This window comes from Delphinus delphis, chromosome 1, assembly GCF_949987515.2.
Source record: "Delphinus delphis chromosome 1, mDelDel1.2, whole genome shotgun sequence".
NCBI classification, from domain to species: domain Eukaryota; kingdom Metazoa; phylum Chordata; class Mammalia; order Artiodactyla; family Delphinidae; genus Delphinus; species Delphinus delphis.
Window position 1 is genome coordinate 123428714 of NC_082683.1, and position 19220 is coordinate 123447933.

Sequence of the window (19220 nt, forward strand, 5' to 3'; positions counted from 1 at the left end):
AATACATTTGTTTGCTTATTTGAGTTGATATTATAAACACATAACTGATTATTTGAATAACTGACTGTTTAAGTGACAATTCTTGAATAATTGGCTGGCATATTTCTGAAGCAGGGGATTACTGTATTTATTTTAATTAGCTAATTACAGCAGGCATGGGTTCTTTCATGTGCTCTGCAGTGAATGTTGCCACCCATGTGTGAGAGAAACTGCACGTCATCTTTCTGCTAGAGTGATTAGCTCTGTGCAGAATTGCATTAGAGTGTTGTTTGGCTTTAATTTTCGCATTTTAGGGCAAAGTATCCAGAGATAATAAAAATTTATTTAAGAGGCATAGACAGTTCTACCAAGGAGGAAAAAAGCTAAATGAAATCCTTTATCTTAAGGAGAGGAAAAAAGTATAAGTAGTCATATCAGTGAAATGTATGAAGAGTTATTATGAGTCTAGTGCAGATAATTATCTTTATCCCCCCAGAGAAGGCTCAGAAATAGACTTAAATTGTAGCTAGAGTTTGACTAAACATTAAAAAAGAACCAATTAACTAAAAGTGTACAGAATAGATGTCAGGCTAATCTTTATGACTGTTATATACAATCTTTATCAAGATCATGTTTTTATTTTGGCCATTTTTTCCATCACCAAATAAATGTTTTTAGTGCCTAAGCTGTGAGACTATGTTGACATTATTCTAATAAGATAATATACATGAAAGTATGTTGAAAATTATAAAATACTAGGCCAATATAAGCAAGTTTAATATGTTGTAGATCAGATTTTTATATGGATAGCTATTTTTTTTCAAATTTTTACACTGATTTCTCAGTTGAGTTACATAGGCTGGTGCCACATTTCATGAATCATTATAAATCTTTTAATTTATTGATGCAAGTTCAGACGTAGCACTCTCAATTTTTGCTTAACAAGAGAAAACTCTAATCAAACACTTAAAAACTCAACCTGTTCTTTTCTCACTTGAGAGAAAAACCCATATTGGTCTCTACATGTTAAAAACACAACCATAAGCATTTGTTCTGAGGGAATTTTAAATAACTGTTGAAAATTAGATACAGCATAAGTCACGACACAATATATGCCCACAGAAATAACAAGTCCTTGTAGCAGCTCCAGGTTTCTTCACATGCTTTGTGAATGCACCCAGAGCACATCCTTGTTGGGAGTTTATAAGAACGTCAAATATTAACTCTTCTTTATTTGGATGACAGAATTCATCATCTGGGAACCTTAAGATTAAGCAAGCTTTTATTTCAGAGTCTCCAATCCATGTTTTAATCCTAATTTTTTAGGATCTGCAACAACTGCAACAACTTCAGCAGCAGAATCTCAACCTGCAACAGTTTGTGTTGGTACATCCAACCACCAACCTGCAACCAGCGCAGTTTATCATCTCACAGACGCCCCAGGGCCAGCAGGGTGAGCGCCTCCTTAGAGCTTATTAGTGGTACGGTACACCAAGGCTGTCCACTTGTGTGACATACATGCTGACTACTGTCATTTTGGCCCAGAAGCTGTCCATTAGAACAGTGTTTTTATTAAATTTTATTTAACTTTAAGCTCAGTATTCATGTTGAGAAAAATTTTTTTTTTGTCATGCATACCTAATTATTGAAGGTCATCCTTCACTGCCTTTCATCTGTTTAATCAGTAAGGAGGACCATGGGTTTGGCCAAAATTCTAAATTAAATCCTTCAACATGCTGAACATACATTGGATAAATTGCTTTTATGTTTTGATAGTTTTTCATGGGAATGTGTTCAAAGAATGGGCTGAGCATTGTAAGTATACGCTTCTAACAATCATTTGTTTTCTTTTAAAGTTTAAGAAGGAGAGAGTGTCATGTTAGAAATTGTGCAAATTTTGTGAATTATAAAAAACATCTTCAAGGCCTTTTAGTGCTGAATATTGTTGTGTTACTGCTGTATAAAGTTCAATCATGTTTGTAATGGAATCAGTATAGACAGTATCAGAGTATCAAGGCTTCAACTCAAGGAACATTAGTGCATCTCTATTGATTCCTCATTATTTCTGTTTTTTAGCCTTTTTTCTTCTTGATCATTCATTCCAAAATCTTTTGTTGTATAAATAACCTATTCCACTTTTAATGGATAGGATAGCCTGCACCTTTAATGAACTAGATAGTTCTCTGTCCCAGCATATACTAACTGTTTCTAATGGCTTCTGGGTTAAGAAGTTGAGCTTTTTTTTTTTTTTGGAGTTTCAAGCTGCTTCCATTTAGAATGCTTCTTCACTTTCATCCATTCCTTGGTAAAATAAAGAATTGGCCAATCAGAGAGGTTATTCAGGTTACGCTAAAGACATCTACCAGTTTTAGTTTGTTCTATATCTTATTGCCCAAATTGTATTTAACAAGACTGAATTTTAGGCAAATAAGACATTAAGAGTTTTAAGACCAGTAAGCCTAGCTGGGGATCAGTTGGAAATTTTCACTTCACTTTCTCATTTTTTCTTTTGCCATTTGTTCAAGGTAATCTTTAATGTTTGACATAACATGTTTGTGTTTTACAGGTCTCCTGCAAGCGCAAAATCTTTTAACGCAACTACCTCAGCAAAGCCAAGCCAACCTCCTACAGTCGCAGCCAAGCATCACCCTCACCTCCCAGGTCGGTTTTCTTCCATGAGGGTTGCTTTCTTTTATCCTGTTGTCTTGAGACTCTGTGGGGATTTGTTTAACTTAAAACCACAACCCCTTAATAAAAATAATTCAAATAGTTTTAAAAAACTCACCAAAATTTCAAAGCTAGGCTTATCAGCTTGATAAAGCAGTGCTACCAAATTGATGTAGTCTTTGAAAATCTTCAAGGAGTCCCTATTTTCTTATATTTTCATAAAGAATAACTGTGTTAGCACCAAATGATTAATGAGTTCTGGCTGTTTGACCACCCTCCCCACCCTGATATTTGGCAGTAGAGATTACCACTTGAGCTAGACCTAGAGCCTGAGTTAAAACCTATCATTGCCCTTTGCTGCTTCTCAGAAACTGCAAAGAAGCTCTTATCTCTGTGTTTTATTCCATCTCAACTTTTAGATGTTGCTTTAGCTAATTTTTACCAGAGTTTAAGGCATCTAGAGGGTCTAGGCAGGTCTAGGCGTCTAGAGGTTTAAGCTTTAGATCTAGTTCTGTTTCTTTCCTAGCTGTGACTTTGAGCATGTCATTTCACCTCTCTGCACCTCTGTTTCCTCATAGGTAAATTAGGTGATTGAACTAGCTGATCCTGAATTCCCCTTCCATCTCTGATTCTCTTTGTCCATAATCGTGGAAGTTATCAGTTAATGCTAACAAATTACTAGATTTGACAAAATTCAACAACTTTATGATAACAACTCTTCTAGGAATTAGGAGGTAACTTTCCCAGCCTGCTAAAAGGCATCTACAAATAAACCATCATAAAGACTGAATACCTTCTCCCTAAGATCAGGAACAAGGATGTCCACTGTTACCACTTTTATTCAGCATTGCACTGAAGGGCCTAGCAAGGCAATAAGACAAGAAAAATAAATAAAGGACATATAGATTAGAAAGGAAGAAGTAAACTGTCTTAATTGGTAGATGACATGATTGTCTATGTAGAAAATCCAAATCCAAGGAATCCAAATCCAAGGAATCTACAAAAAAGTTGCTGGAATTAATAGTTGAGTTTAGCAAGTATGTAGGATACAAAGTCAATATACAAAAATCTGTATACTAACAACAGGCATTTGGAAATTTAAATTAAGAAGAAAAATATTTACGGTAATTAGGGATAAATTTAACAGAACATTTGTAAAACCTATATATTGAAAACTACAAAATCTTGCTGAGTGAAATTGAAGAAGACCTAAATAAATGGAGAGATATAATGTGTTCATGAAGACTTTGGTTGTTAAAATGTGAGTTCTCTCCAAACTGATCTATAAATTCAACACAGTCCCAATTAATATCTACAGGCTTTCTTTGTAGAAGTTTGCATGGTGTTTCTAACATTTGTACAGGATTGTAGAGGACATAGAATAGCCAAACAATTTTGAAAATTAAGAAAGTTGATGTCAAGAATTATTATGAAATACAGTAATAAAGACAGTGTGGTAATGACATATGAATAGAAATGGAACAGAAGTCCAGTACACTCACACACATAGAGCCAACTGATTTCCCACTAAGGTGCCTAAGGATTTCAGTGGGAAAAGGAAAGTCTTGTTTCAGGTGCTGAAACAATTTGCTAGCCATAGGCAAAAAAAAAAAAAAAAAATGAACCTTACTCCTTATTTCACAATGATACACAAAGATTAATTTGAAAAGGGTTGCAGACCTAAATTCTAGAAGAAAACTTAGGGGAAAATCTTTGTATCCTCATGTAAGATAGTGATTTCTTAAGTGGGACACAAAAAGCGCTAACTGTAAAAGAAAACAAATGATAAATTAAATTTCATAAAAATTAAAAGCTTCTGTTGAAAAAACAAAAAGAAAAGCCACAGACTGGAAGAAAATATTCTTAAAACTTTTATCTAATAAAAGACTTGTATCCAGAATATATAAAGAACTCATACAACTCAATAAGACAACGTGGTTTTTTTTAAAAGGGAGTGTATGCAAAATATTTGAAGATACTTCACCAAAGAAGGCACGTAAATACCCAATAAGCATATGAAAAGATGCTCAAAATTATTAGTCGTCAGGAAAATGCAAAAGAAATATCACTACACACCCATTAGAATGGCAAAATTAAAAAGACTATAATAATACCAAGTGTTGATGAGAAAATAAAGCAACTACAGCTCTTATATATTGCCTGTGGGGTTGCAAATTGGTACAGACACTTTGGAAAACATCTTGGCAGTTTCTTATAAAGTTAAATATACATGTACCTTATGACTCAGCAGTTCTACTCTTAGAAATGAATGCATCTGTCCACACAAAGACCTGTGTATGACTGACTGTTCATAGCAGTTTTATTCGTAATCACCCCAAAGTGGAAACAGCCTAAACATTCATCAGCTGGTGAATAGATAACATGAATTTTGGCATATCTATATGATGGAACGCTACTCAGCCATAGAAGGAAATGTACTTCTGATACATTCAACGTCATGTATGAATTTCAGAAGCATTATGCTGAGTGAAAGAAGCCAAACATAAAAGACTGTATACTCTATGATTCAATTTATATGGCATTTTACAGCAGACAAAACTATAGGGACAGAAATCATGTCAGTGGTTGCCAGGGGATGGGGGCTAGGGGTGGGGATTGACAGCAAAGGACACAATGAAACTTTTGGGGGTGATGGAAATTTTCTGAATCTTAATTGTGGTAGCAGTTATATGACTATATAGTTGTCAAAACACATCAAACTGTACACTTTTAAATGGTGCACTTAACTGTGAATAAGCTGAATTATAAAAATGATGTTGGAAAAAAGCCTATACCAGCAATTCCTTCCTGGCCTACGAGCTTTGTAAACAGTGGCAGGGCTGTTGTAGCTTCATCTGGACTCCTGCTCACTGAATTTTACTCTACTATTTCTAGCTCTGGCCCAGTCCAGCCTGAGGTTTCTGGAGTTGGGGTAACTTATGTGTAACCACCCCACCAAAAGATACCCAAGCTATTTTTAGTCCTATATTATTTGAGAACGGGCCTACTTCAAGCCTAGAAATGAAGCAACCATCTGATAGTTGAGACTCACCTCTACTTATCAACCAGTTTCAGTGGGAAATTACAACCACATAGGACTCTAATATGGTTGGTACAGTTTTGGGCTCCTCCAGATGGTCATATTAAAGTTTTCTCACTGTCAACATGCCAGAGAGATAAATTTTGTTGTCTTCATTGAAGCAGGATGATAGAGAGGAGCTTACCCGAGGTGTAGGCCTGTGTAATTCCTCTTGTGCAGTTTTCAGGGCCAGTTAGTTCAGTTGGAGAAAGCATATTACTAATGGGGTCAGAGTTAGGGGTATATGACCCATTTAAATTACAAGAGAAAAGCACATAGCCATGGACTTCATCTGTAATCTTGTCCTGTAATCTCTCACCTGGGCTTCTGTTCACAGGAAGGGTTAACTGAGCAGTTATGATGCAGAGTCAGGGCAGCACGTCCCAGTAGTGAATACTCAGAAGGGTGGGTTCTACTCAGGGGTTGTGAGTAGAACAGTGTAGCCTTGTGTTTGTGTAATAAGGAGATTTAATATTTTCTTTAAAAAAAAATAGATTTTACCCTCATATCTGCAAATAAACTTTAGATGGATTTCAATAATTAAATATTTTAAAAGACATAGAAGAAGCTAGCAGAATATTAAAAGGAATTTTATCCAAGTTAGAAATAAAGCTTTCTCAGACTTGAAGCAACAGAAGATATTGGAAAGGAAAAAAACAAAAGTTCACCCAAATTATAATTTAAGACTTATGTATACTGAAAAATAAAAGGAAAAAAGCAGATTGGGAAAATTACTTGTATTAATACAACAGACAAAGGCTTTATCTATAACATTTGATTGAGCTCTTTAAGGATAAGGGTGAGAGTAAGGATGTCATTACAAATGGGTTACAGATGTGAGTTCAATTCACATGAAACGAAATACAGATAATAATTAACATGTGGGGAAAATTTGGCTTTAAGTAATAAGAGAAATATGAATTAAGGAAACAGCAAAGTACAATTTACTCCCTGAGTTAGCAAAACATTTTTTAAAACTGCTAAAACAAATCATGTGGAGAACATGGTATAGTGAGAACCAGCATTATGTATGATGTATACCAAAAGCCATGAAATTGTTTATGGTGTACTCTTTATCCAGTTATAGAAAATCCTTTGTAAATTTATCTCAAAGAACTAATTACAAAGGTGGAAAACAGAACTGTATGCACAAGAGTTTTTCATTGTGGTGTTGCCTGTTAGTGAAAACAAATGAAAAAGTGCCTAGCAATGAAGAAATTGTTAAATAAATTATGATAATATTGCCTTTCAGTCAGCCTTTGAAAATGATAATTACAATGATTGAAACAACATAGGGAAAAAAATTAAAACATAATGTTAAGTGAGAAAAGCAGAGTATAAAATTATGTTACCATAATTACAGTTAAGGTTAAGAACGTAGATCTGAGGGAGGATGAAAACTTCTAGGGGTAATGGATAAATTTAGGGCATTGTATATGGTGATGGTATATATTCATGGATGTTTATTTAATCTTCAAACTCATCAAGATGTATACATTATACGTGTACAACTTTTTTGTATGTCAGTCATACCTCAATTAAATAAAAAAAGTTCACTCTTCGATTTTATGCCCTATGGTCCATTCCAATGTATTAATCATATTTTAAAAATTACTCCGATCTGTGGGATGTAAGCCTTGTTAGTAGAGATTTGAAAATTGTAATTTGTGAGAAACATTTACAGATTAAATTTAGTGCAACAAATTAAAAACAGCATAAAAAATGTAGCTCTATGGATGAAAACTTGAACAAGTAGACTGAAGTGAAGCTATTGTTATTTAAACTGTAGGTGATTTACTTTTCCCCCTTAAAATAGTTTTAATAATCTTATATGTTTTTTATAATATTGTGTTACAAGTTGGAGATATGATAGTGATAAGATGGGTATGGTCTCTGCTGTTTTGAAACTTATAGTTTAAGTGGCATGTTTATTATGATATAGATTCTTAAAAATAAAGACTGATTTATTAAATGGCATGAGATGCATGTATTCAAGCCATTTGAAAACCCAAAGACAATGGATTTCATTTTTGTGTATTCAAGTCTTTTCCATAGACTTACATGTTTAACCTTAACTGTAACTGTAGTGTATATAGCATCACACTCTGCTTTTCTCACTGGGTATTATGTTGTACCTTCTACAGTGACACATGGTCTTCATAGTTCTTGAATACAGCCATTTCCTTAAATTGTTTACTTGCAGCCATTCCGGATATAAACTTAAATATCTTGGTGTATGTTTGTTCTTATTCTTTTGTTCCTTCTCTAGCAGCCAGCCACCCCAACACGCACAATAGCAGCAACCCCAATTCAGACACTTCCACAGAGCCAGTCAACACCAAAGCGAATTGATACTCCCAGCTTGGAGGAGCCCAGTGACCTTGAGGAGCTTGAGCAATTTGCCAAGACCTTCAAACAAAGACGAATCAAACTTGGATTCACTCAGGTAAGATGAACCCACCTTTAACTTAGATTTCCCTCCTTGGCTGGGTCCAAATATTTGCTTTCCATGTCCAAAGAGACTTCTAAGGAGCAATATATTTCTCAGCCTTCTTTTTCAGTTTTAGACTGTAACTTGTTGTTAGCCATTTTCTGCATTTATAAGTTTAGACTTTCATCGTATGTATTCATTTATAAATTTATAATTTATTGTTAGGTTAAAATCGTTAAGATTTCTCTCAGAACACAGGCCTCTGAAATTAGAATAATACCAATACATGGTGAGAATTTAAAAGATTATGTTGGAGGATGATATAACTATACTGAGGGCTTTGTTATTTGAAAAACATCTGGTTCTAGACCTTCGTGCTACATATGTGTAAGATTGAGAGGAGTAAAGATTACAAGGTCTTTTATAGTAGCTGAAAGGGGAAATGTTTGAAAGACTTGTTTAAAACCATTTTTTGGAAGAGAGAAAGGGGTGGTGGAAACACACACACACACACACACACAATAAGCCCGAACTGAGACTGATTAATCAAATGGGAATCTGTTGAAGATGAAAATTCCAAATTAATTTTTTAAAATGTCACCTAGCAGACGGCTTTTAAAGTATAATAAGCTTAATGGTTTAAACAGGTGTTGGGGTATATGGGTTTTGCCCAAGCACTCCTACTGACTCACTCTTTAATTAACCTGTCACAAGTAATACTTTTTAAAGCAGGAAAAGAATTAAACTGAATGACATTTATGTAAAATGATATAGGATCATTAGGTGAAATAAAATTACTGAAGTATAGATTGGATTGGGCATTTTAATGGAATCAGGAGAAACATGATGGTTTTTTCCCAGAGAATATAATTACTGTTTGAAATTTAAGCCACCACTTAAATACTATCCAAATTATTTTATGTTGAAAGTACAGTAGTGTGCCACCTACTCACTAGTGAGCCTAGTGCGGTCACCGGGCTCCTCCAAAATGACATCCCTGTGTTTTTAAGAACAGGCTTTTATTCCTTATATTTCTTTGGTAATTTATTTTTGCTCAAAGAAACTATTTATTGAGAACATAAAATGTTTTTTTTTAATAGATGTAATTTTAGAGAAAATGCACTTATATTTGTGAGGAGTCTCAGTTGTGAAGGAACAAATTACAATTCAGAAAGATTTTAGTACTTTTTAAACATCTAAACCATGTGGCTTGTTTTCAAAAAAGAAAGCTAAAAGATACAACTAGATCAATAGGGGTAAATTAATAAGCTTAAATAAGTATAAGGTTGGCATGTTTAGCAATGCTTCAGCTCTTAGGCTATTAGCACAGCATACTCTTACGTTTCCTAGGAGATTGTTGCCTGAGTGATATGCCAGGGATGTTAAGGCCTTTAAAAATCTTTAACTTTTACCCAGATAGTGGTTTGCCTTTTTGTGGCATTTGACCCAACATACTGCCAGGGTTGTTGCTCTTTCTCTCTCTCTCTCTCTCCTTTTTCTATAAAAGAGCTTCCCTATGGTCTGGTGTTCTGCTGTATGGTTTTATTCTATTATTTGGCACAGCTCTTCCTTATTTTTCAAAATGACTTTGACTTTAGCAGTGGCAACATTTCACAGACCTTGACTGTGTGGACTAAGGCACATAATTACTGGTGCAGAATGGGAAGATCAACGTTTTTTTTTAAGTCAGATACCTCAACTATAGTTTTTTAAACATTGCTTTGTATCTAATTTATTTATACACACACACAGAGGGTAAGTTAGACATTCCAGTCATTAGTTGAAACAAACAAACAAACAAATCTCTATTCTCTGAGTAAATATACATGTTATTAGGTGTTTTAAACAGTAGTTGTTTTCTAACTTTATAATTGGTTATTAAGGATTACTGTAGATGTCATTACATAATTAGAAGGCATGCCATAGTCTAACACCATCCATCACATGTGATACATTAATTATATCCTAATCCCAGTCTTTGTTTCTTTTTTCCTTTGCTTTTTAAAATATATACATGTAATATAGTTCAGATACAGTATAGTTCAGATTAGGGATATAATATAGTTCAGATTAGGTATGAGTCAACTGCTTCAAACATTTACTTTTGTGAGGGGGAGAACCTAAGATGGTTGTGAGTTATAAAAGCACTAAACCAAGCTTATATCAAATTAGTGAAAATTAGTATATTAACTGAGGTACCTGTTGATTTTTAGTCAATGAAATCCTTTAAATGTGAAGTACAATTGTATTATAAATCTCAGTTAAGTGGATTTGTCATTTATTGCCATAGTTTGCGTTAGTTGATGGCCTAGCTTTATTTCCAGCCACCAACTGAAGGCATTGTTTCTTATTTTGATGTGATTTTTGAATAGGTATTTCATTTTTTTATATTGTCATTATTGTTACTTTTCATAGAAAGGTATTACAGAAGTTTGTGAACAATTTTTAGTGAATTATGCAATTATAATGTCAGAAAACATTTATTACCATCTGACTTCTACAGCAGGTCTTACATTCAAAGAGTTACAGGGTTTAGTTGGCCTTAGTTTTCTAGAAAGCTGTAATCCAAACAAAGTGACCAAGACATGAATATATGTGGCACACAAAGCATAGTTCAATGCCTGACGTGTAGTAGGCACCTAGTGAATATTTGTTCACTAAATGAAGTCAGCTTTAATAAATGTATAGAGATAACACTGTAGATAAAATCTATAAATATATTTATAGATATATTTGTATATAGAGAAAATGGATAACACTTATGCTCTACTCACACTGTCCTGGTTCTTTGGGTTTTACTACAATTGGAAGGAAATCAATAAGCAGTCTACTTTTGCTCTACTTCTGTGAGATAGTATATTTAGAGGTGTCAGTAAAACTTTCTGTGATGATGGAAATGTTCTGTATTTGTGCCATCCAGTACAATAGCCACTATCCACATGTGGCTGTTGAGTACTTGAAAGGTGGCTAGTAGTGCTAAGGAACTAAATTTTTAATTTATCTGATTTTGAATTAATTTAAATTTAAATAACCACATGTGGCTGGTGGTTATTTAAATGCCCATCTATCCTATGGGAAAGATTAGAATATAGATCAGTTGGAGTTCAGGTATTCTCAATGTCTCATTTTATCGTACAGTTCTAACATTTCTCCTCTATTAAACTTTTTATCAGAAGTTGCTCCCCAGTAAGAAATTGGAGTTTAAAAAGAAATGTTTTCTTTTCCCTGACTAACCCCTAATGCAGGTGCTAATAAACAATGTACTATCCAAAAGATGGATTGTAGGGGAGAGAAATCAAAGGACTGGGATAATCCTAATTCAAAATGAGTGTTGTCAGGATAGTTGGGAGTTGGCTGTCTCTAGTGGAATTAGCTATGTCGTATTTTGGACCAGAAATGTTGCTTTTCTGCCCTGTCACTGAACTAACTGAAATGAGAGCGTGAATTATTTCCACCCCATGAGCTTCTATTATCTATATATACAATAACTATTCAGATATGCCTTTTTCAGCTTTAACAAGAGAGATTCAGCTGGAGGAAAAGCACTCTATACATTTCAAAGGTTATAGGCTTATAGAGAAAGATATTTTTTGTAATATATTCAGGGGATCATTGTTCTATTGCTGTAAGGTTACCAAGTTTCCAGTGCCCATAAAGGTTTGACTAAATGGGTCAAACCTCTCTACTGTGAATTTCTATCTCTATAATGGTTACAAAAGTAGTCTTTTTAGAATACCTGGTTTTTGTAACAAACTTTGAAATCCAAACTAAGGGTGGAAAGGAGATTTTTTTCACTGCTTCCAGAAATGCTTTACAGGAAAAAAATAAAAGAATGAGGCATTATTTCTAAATTTTAAAGTGATTTATGGGAAGTTTGGTTAGTTCAGAAATACCTAAGGTTATCCAGACAGTTACATCTATTAACCCTGTAGGTGATACAGGTTAACTGATTTTTAAAGATTACTTAGATCACTTTGGTTGCATCAATTAAGGGACTTGGTAGAATTTCAGCACTACCTTTTCAGAGTTAGTAGAAACACTTGATATCTCAATTATTACATAAGGTAGCAAGAAGAGATTCAAGATGGAGGGAATATGGAACAGTTTCGAATGTTGTCACAGTCAAGACCTAACTAACAGAGTCCTCACTGGAATACTGTGCTCAGCTTAGGAATGGATGTTTTTGTAGGACCCAGTAAATGGAATGATTGTTGGTTCTTTGTCTGGAACAGTTATTGGAGCAGCACCCTCGAGTGAAGACCATAACATTAGATGAACCTTTTCTCCCTCTCTTTCTCTCCCCTCTCCTCTTCTGTATTACTCTGCAGGGCGATGTTGGGCTCGCTATGGGTAAACTGTATGGAAATGACTTCAGCCAAACTACCATCTCTCGTTTTGAAGCCTTGAACCTCAGCTTTAAGAACATGTGCAAGTTAAAGCCACTTTTGGAGAAGTGGCTAAATGATGCAGGTGGGTGAATGTATAAAACATTTCCTCATTGTTCATTGAAATTGTATAGGAGGGATTGTTGTATTAATTGGGGTTTATATTTCTTATTACATTATTGGTACTACAGAACCTTGAAGCTCACAATCTTTGGAGGAGCAATATAAATTATGACTACATAAATCAGAGAGCTAATTCATTTAAGTAGGCTAGTAATTACAAGGTACATAATCAGCAATAATTTTTAGCTTTGGAATATTTCTTGTATTTGAGCCCAGGGTGAGAGACAGTTGAAGGAAGTTGAAGAGGGGACCTAGAGAATATTAAATTTAGTAAGTCAAAGACATATACTATATGATATCACTTATATGTGGAATCTAAAAGATAATACAAATGAGTCTATATACATTTAGAAACAGACTCAGACATAGAAACAAACTTACGGTTACCAAAATGGGAGAGGGAGGGAGGGACATATTAGGAGTATGAGTTTAATAAATGCAAACTACTAGTATACATAAAATAGATAAGCAACAAGGATCTGCTGTATTGCACAGGGAATTATATTCAGTATCTTATAATAGCCTATAATGGAATATAATCTGAAAAAATATATGTAACTGAATCACTTTGCTGTATACGTGAAACTAACACAATATTGTAAATCAACTATACTTCAATTTTAAAAAAATGACCACCAATTTTATACACAAATTGAGCTGTTAGTTTTAACTTAATGTGTTTTGTGCTGAAGTTTCCCTTTGGAAATTTTGAATTTTGAGTCACGGAATCATAGACTATGAGAGCCATAAGAAACCCTGGAGATCCCCTAGACTATGGTTCTCATTGTAGATATGAACAAAATTCAGGTCTTTGGAAAAGGCAAACCTGTAACTCCCAACCTTGGACAGTCTGATTTCGTAGTTCTGGGTATGGCCTCAGCATCTGGAATCTTTCTGAGTTCCACAGGTGAGAACCACTGGTCTGCCCCCTCCATCTCATTTTATATAGAGAGTGGAAAGAAACTCAGAGATGTCTGTAACATGCTCAGGGTCATTAAACTGTTAAATGACAGAACCTTGTTTAAAGTTTAAATAGTTTAAAAATGTTTCATTATTTGTTTGGTTTGGGGGGAAGGGGAGGAATACCAGTGAAATAAAATGAGAGGTCATTTGCAAGATAAATGTTAAACATTTGATAATTTCCAAAAAGCTTTCTTTCTTTTATCCCTAGAGCTAATAAATAAATAAGCAAACAAAACCAAAACATAAGAGCACAACTCAGAAGAGGTAGAGCTGAGAGTAAGGATAGGAATAGTAAACTGCTTTCTCAGAAACGAATCAAAGAATAGCAATGACAGTATGGTCAACCATCCTGAGACAAAGAATGCCAATAAGAACAGCAGAAAGATCCATGGTAGTGAACAATATTTTAATGTAGGTTATGAAAACCTTTCATGCTTGCTTTTAGCCTAAAATACTTTGGTCAGTTTTATTGTTGTTGTTAATACATGTATTGTGCGCATGAATCATGCTCAGCTGATTTGATTTATGTGTTTTCTTCTTTCTTACAGAGAACCTCTCATCTGATTCGGCTCTCTCCAGCCCAAGTGCCCTGAATTCTCCAGGGATGGGAATTGAGGGCTTGAACCGTAGGAGGAAGAAACGCACCAGCATAGAGACCAACATCCGTGTGGCCTTAGAGAAGAGTTTCTTGGAGGTTAGTGAGGTTTTTACTTTTCATATACATGGGATTGTCTGTATAATACTATTGTTAAGTGCCGTAGACCAGGCGTCCCCAAGAGGTCCCTGGTTCCCTGTTAGGAACCGGGCCGCACAGCAGGAGGTGAGTGGCGGTCGAGTGAGCAAAGCTTCACCTGCCGCTCCCCATCGTTTGCATCACCACCTGAGCCATCCACACACACACACACACACACCCTCCACCCCTGTCCATGGAGAGATTGTCTTCCATGAAGCTGGTCCCTGGTGCCATAAAGGTTGGGAACCACTGCCGTAGACCATAAAATATGGACTTATAAGCTTCAGCCCTAATGGATGCTTATAAACGTATTGGAGACAATGAGAACAAGTAAGTTACTGAACATAAGGAAACAAAACCAGAGTGCTTCAGGGTTCAGGAGAGACCAGGCTTAGAGATCCATGTGAGCACTCAAAGTGGGAGAGGCAGGCAGCAGCTGTAGGATACATAGGAATTCCACAGGTAGGGAGAGGTGGGGGGAAAGCGCTTCAAGCAGAGGCATCCAGAGAGAAAAGCCATGACATGCATCAGGGGAAACAAAAGTAGTTTGGTTTGGCTAAACTGTAGTGTTTGGAACCAGAACCCTGAAGGCCTTGATGAGCTATAGAGTTCAAGTTATTTCAACAGGTCTTTGGTGTGGTTTTTTTTGTTTGTTTTTCTGGTACCAGAGAATATCACAATCAAAGCTTCCAACAAAATTTTGACTTCTCTAATTCAGAAAAGCCTTGAGCACCATGGAAGGAGCGTTGAAACAGGAGTCTTTATCTGCTCTGCCACTTATGAACTGTGTGATTGGTCAAGTTACGTGGTTTCCTAAGCTGAAGTCCCTTTATCTGTAAAATAACTGCCTTTCATGCCCCGCAGGGCTGCCTCACATTGTCCAAGTGAGGTTATGTGCATGAAGCACTGGGGAAGTTCCTAAATTCCCACTAATAAATAAGGTATTGGTTTCATTCACGATTAATTGCCCTTAAAATAAAAAATATATAAATATTCAATAATAACTTATTCTAAGTTAATATGACTGCATTTAATGAATACATGTTCATTAGAATGTGTCTATAGAAGTTCTTTGTTGAAAGTGGAATAATATGGCCTTGTATATCCCAATTTCATTCTCTTATTGTTCCTCCTCCCCATTTGTTTATTCATTTAATGACATGGTTATGTCAGTAGTTCAAAAAGTTTTTCCAAAAGGTGATTTATTTTTTCCCTCTTCAGAATCAAAAGCCTACCTCGGAAGAGATCACCATGATTGCTGATCAACTTAATATGGAAAAGGAGGTGATACGTGTTTGGTTTTGTAACCGCCGCCAGAAAGAAAAAAGAATCAACCCACCGAGCAGTGGTGGGACCAGCAGCTCACCTATCAAAGCAATTTTCCCCAGCCCGACCTCACTGGTAAGGATGAAAAATAGGGAGGCATGCTCAAGGGTTAATTTTTACAATTTTACAAATACCCTATCAAATGAATTTATTTCATTATAGGAATTTATTGTGTATATTCATGTTGAATAAAGATATATAAATTTATATTTTAAATGTTACAAAAGTAATTAAATGTCATTATTAACCCAAGAACTTACTGATCTTTCTTTTTTAAAGGAAACAGTTTTAATCCTTTCCTGTTTCTCTGCAGTTCTATTATTCTCTTCTCTGATGTAGTTTATTAGGTTACTCTGTAACTGGGAGTAAATTTGTGGCAAATTCCAGTTATCTAAAAAAATCTTTAGTTGCACTTTATTCATGTTGGGTTCTAAAGCCCAATTTATTAAACTTACACATACATGATTAAGTGACAGTAAATTCCCAGATAACCTTTAGCTCTGAACTTGTATTAAAACAATTGTCTCAGATTTTCACAAACATGTGGGCCTTTTATTTATAACCTCACTGAGTAAAGTATTGCTAGACTGAAGGAACATATAGTGGTCATGTGACTCCCTTGATCTTTAGGACAACTGTAAATATGATGCCACATTTCCAACCAGGATTCCAAAGATGGGAATATCGTTGAGTTTGCATTTCTGATACTTTCTTGTTAATTGATTTTTAATTTATTTGAATATTATTCTATACTGGCAGGCTTTTCAAACTAAGGTCATCATTAATAGCACTTACTAGTTTATCAAGTGAAGCCTATGGTTGTTAAATGGTGAGGCTTTAATCATAAAGTTCATGAGATAGTAGTTATGAAAAAGATAGTCATTAGGTACAGTTTTGTTTTATGGAGGTGACTATTTTGTGTTTGGGATTTATTCTAGAAGGAGGGAAGGATAGAAGGAAGGCAGTGTTTCTTACAAAAATGTAGAAATATTTATCTTATTTCAAAAACAAACTGTCAGTTTTTAAAAATTTGTTTTACATTCTTTCCTTAATATCATTTCATTAAAAACAAAACCAAGACAGTCTTGTCCCCACATAGTTGAAAACAGAAGCAATACAAGAACCCCAGATCCCATGATCTCCTTGAATAGTTTTCTTGTTTAGATTAAGTTTATAACTGGTGTAATATTTCTGTCTTGCTAAACACTATTGAAATATGGAAATTTGTTTTTATTAATTTCTTTTTAAAACTTGGGCAAAGCCATTAGTAACATCAGTGAAAAACCATCTATTCAAAAGGAACCTTTCAACATAAGCCAGTTTTCTCAATTCCAAGATCAAAGAGTAATTAATAAAATCACTTCTTTTTAGGCCCTTTTATTTTATTCTATTGTATCTGGAATTTTAAAAATTTTATAGGAAAAATAAATCTACAATATGGACTTAAATTTTTTAATTTTGATTTTTAAATGCTTCTGCATATTTTCACTTCTGACCTCTAGGTGGCAACCACGCCAAGCCTTGTGACAAGCAGCGCAGCAACTACCCTCACAGTCAATCCAGTCCTTCCTTTAACCAGTGCTGCGGTAACTAATCTCTCTGTTACAGGTAAGCAGCAGCCAGGCGGTGCAGCTGTTAGGCAAATGATAGGCCCATGCTAAGTTTCTATGAGAATCTGCCATTAAGTTGTAAATTAAGGTTTTAACTAAAAATATGTATTGCTTTTTTTAAGAAAGTTATATATGAAAACCTGAACTCTAAAAAGAAATCAGGCATAATACATTTTTCCAGAAAGAATACTTTCACATAAAGATTTTATCTTTTTTCTTTCCCACATTAGTCTGTCTTCTACGTTGCTTCCTGAGTTACTTTTTTTTTTTTTTTTTGGCCGCACTGCATGGCATGCAGGATCTTAGTTCTCCATCCAGGGATCGAACTCACACCCCCTGCAGTAGAAGCATGGAGTCTTAACCACTGGATCACCAGGGAAGTCCCAGAGTTACTTTTTTTCAATTAACTCCTCCTCTCCTTAAAAACATTTAATAGCTGCAGGTTTTTGCAATCAGGAAAACGTCCAAATGTATCATGAATTCATAGACTGTATCCAGCCTGGACCTTATCTTTCACTAGTCTTTTCTCCATCCCATCCTCAACACAAAAGAGGATTCCTACTACCTTTGTAAACATGCCCATAGCGTAAAATGTTGTCCATCCCAGCCTCCACTTCTTTCTGTTAGTGATGAAACTACTCCAGCTTAGATATCAATTCTTCCTGGGTATACTCTTCAGCTTCTTCAGGAAACTATTTGTTTCTACCTGCCTATATTATAAACAATTATATTTTATACTTCTCTCTTTTCCAGTAGACCTTGTACTTCTCAAAAGATCTGAATATTCCTTTTGAAATATCAGTGCTTGGCACATTCACAATAAAATGAATAAATAAATGTTTTCCCTTTACGTGGCACATTTTCCAGATACATCTAAAATAAATTAGTGTTGTCATCAGAAGTTATCTAGTGATACATAAAGCAGAAGACATTCTGTAATTATTCACCAGGTTGATATATGCTAGTAAATCATTGGACAGATTTTTGATCTTTCATATTCAAGCTTAAATTTAACCTAGAGTTGGGGAATTTGGTTTTTTTCACTCATATTTTAAGTGACCTAACCATGATATAAAAATTGAATAAATGGCTTTATGTAGTTACTAAATTTCTAAGTCATTAGAAATTTTCATAATATTGTTTGTTTATTCAGAACAGTACTTTTGACCTCTTTTGGGTCTTTGACCTCTTTGAAACTTTGGTGACAGCTATAAACTTTTCCCCTCACAAAGTAGACATACCCACAATTTTTAGTAAGATTACAAGGAGGTTTATAAATCACAAACCTCATCAGTCCCCACCTTACCAAGCCTTGCCATTTCTGGATGCCTTAGAGGCAAATTAAAAACCTCTGTTCAAGAGTGTATAGTATTCAGCACCTCAGCTTAAAAAGCAAACTGTTGGTGATCGGTTGCCGCTGTGTTGGGCACCAGGAACATGAAATTCCTGTCTTTGAGGAACTTACTGTCTACCCTGACTGCCACTGGCTGGTAAATTGTGTACTTTACCTTCCAAACAAATCATAAGTCATATTACATTAGGTTTAAAGATACCCATCTTTTGCCAAAAAAAAATTCCTAATGGTTCAGGCATTAAGAGCAATAGCTTTGCAGATTTCTTAAAAAATGGCACAAATCTGAGGCAGAAGGTAATTTTAAGAAGATATACATGCTCAAAACTAGCTAAAATTTTTTTTATTTTTTGGTGATCTTAACTGCCTAGTCAGATTTTCTTAAACTCAATTACTTGGCCCATTTATTTAGATTTAATTATGACAGTTTTCTGAAATGTTAGTAACTTTTGGAATGAAATTTTTCTTTAATCATTAAAATATTTAACATAGGAAATTCAAATAGGAAAGACACAATCACCGTGAGTACTATTTTTATTTTGTCTTTATATCTGTTTTTATATGTACATAGAT

The 19220-nt window shown here is 34.8% G+C and overlaps 1 protein-coding gene across 2 annotated transcripts in view; it reads left to right on the forward strand.

Annotated features, from left to right (window-relative positions):
* POU2F1 (POU class 2 homeobox 1) overlaps positions 1–19220 on the forward strand; it is a 178915-nt gene that overhangs the window by 133098 nt on the left and 26597 nt on the right. Inside the window, exons 7-13 of one of the 2 annotated variants that reach the window (XM_060033481.2) lie at positions 1306–1432; positions 2546–2640; positions 7995–8171; positions 12485–12626; positions 14176–14321; positions 15582–15761; positions 17189–17294. In XM_060033481.2, coding sequence (XP_059889464.1) covers positions 1306–1432; positions 2546–2640; positions 7995–8171; positions 12485–12626; positions 14176–14321; positions 15582–15761; positions 17189–17294 — 973 coding nt within the window. The remainder of the gene's footprint in view (positions 1–1305; positions 1433–2545; positions 2641–7994; positions 8172–12484; positions 12627–14175; positions 14322–15581; positions 15762–17188; positions 17295–19220) is intronic. The other variant, XM_060033475.2, reaches the window with a different exon arrangement.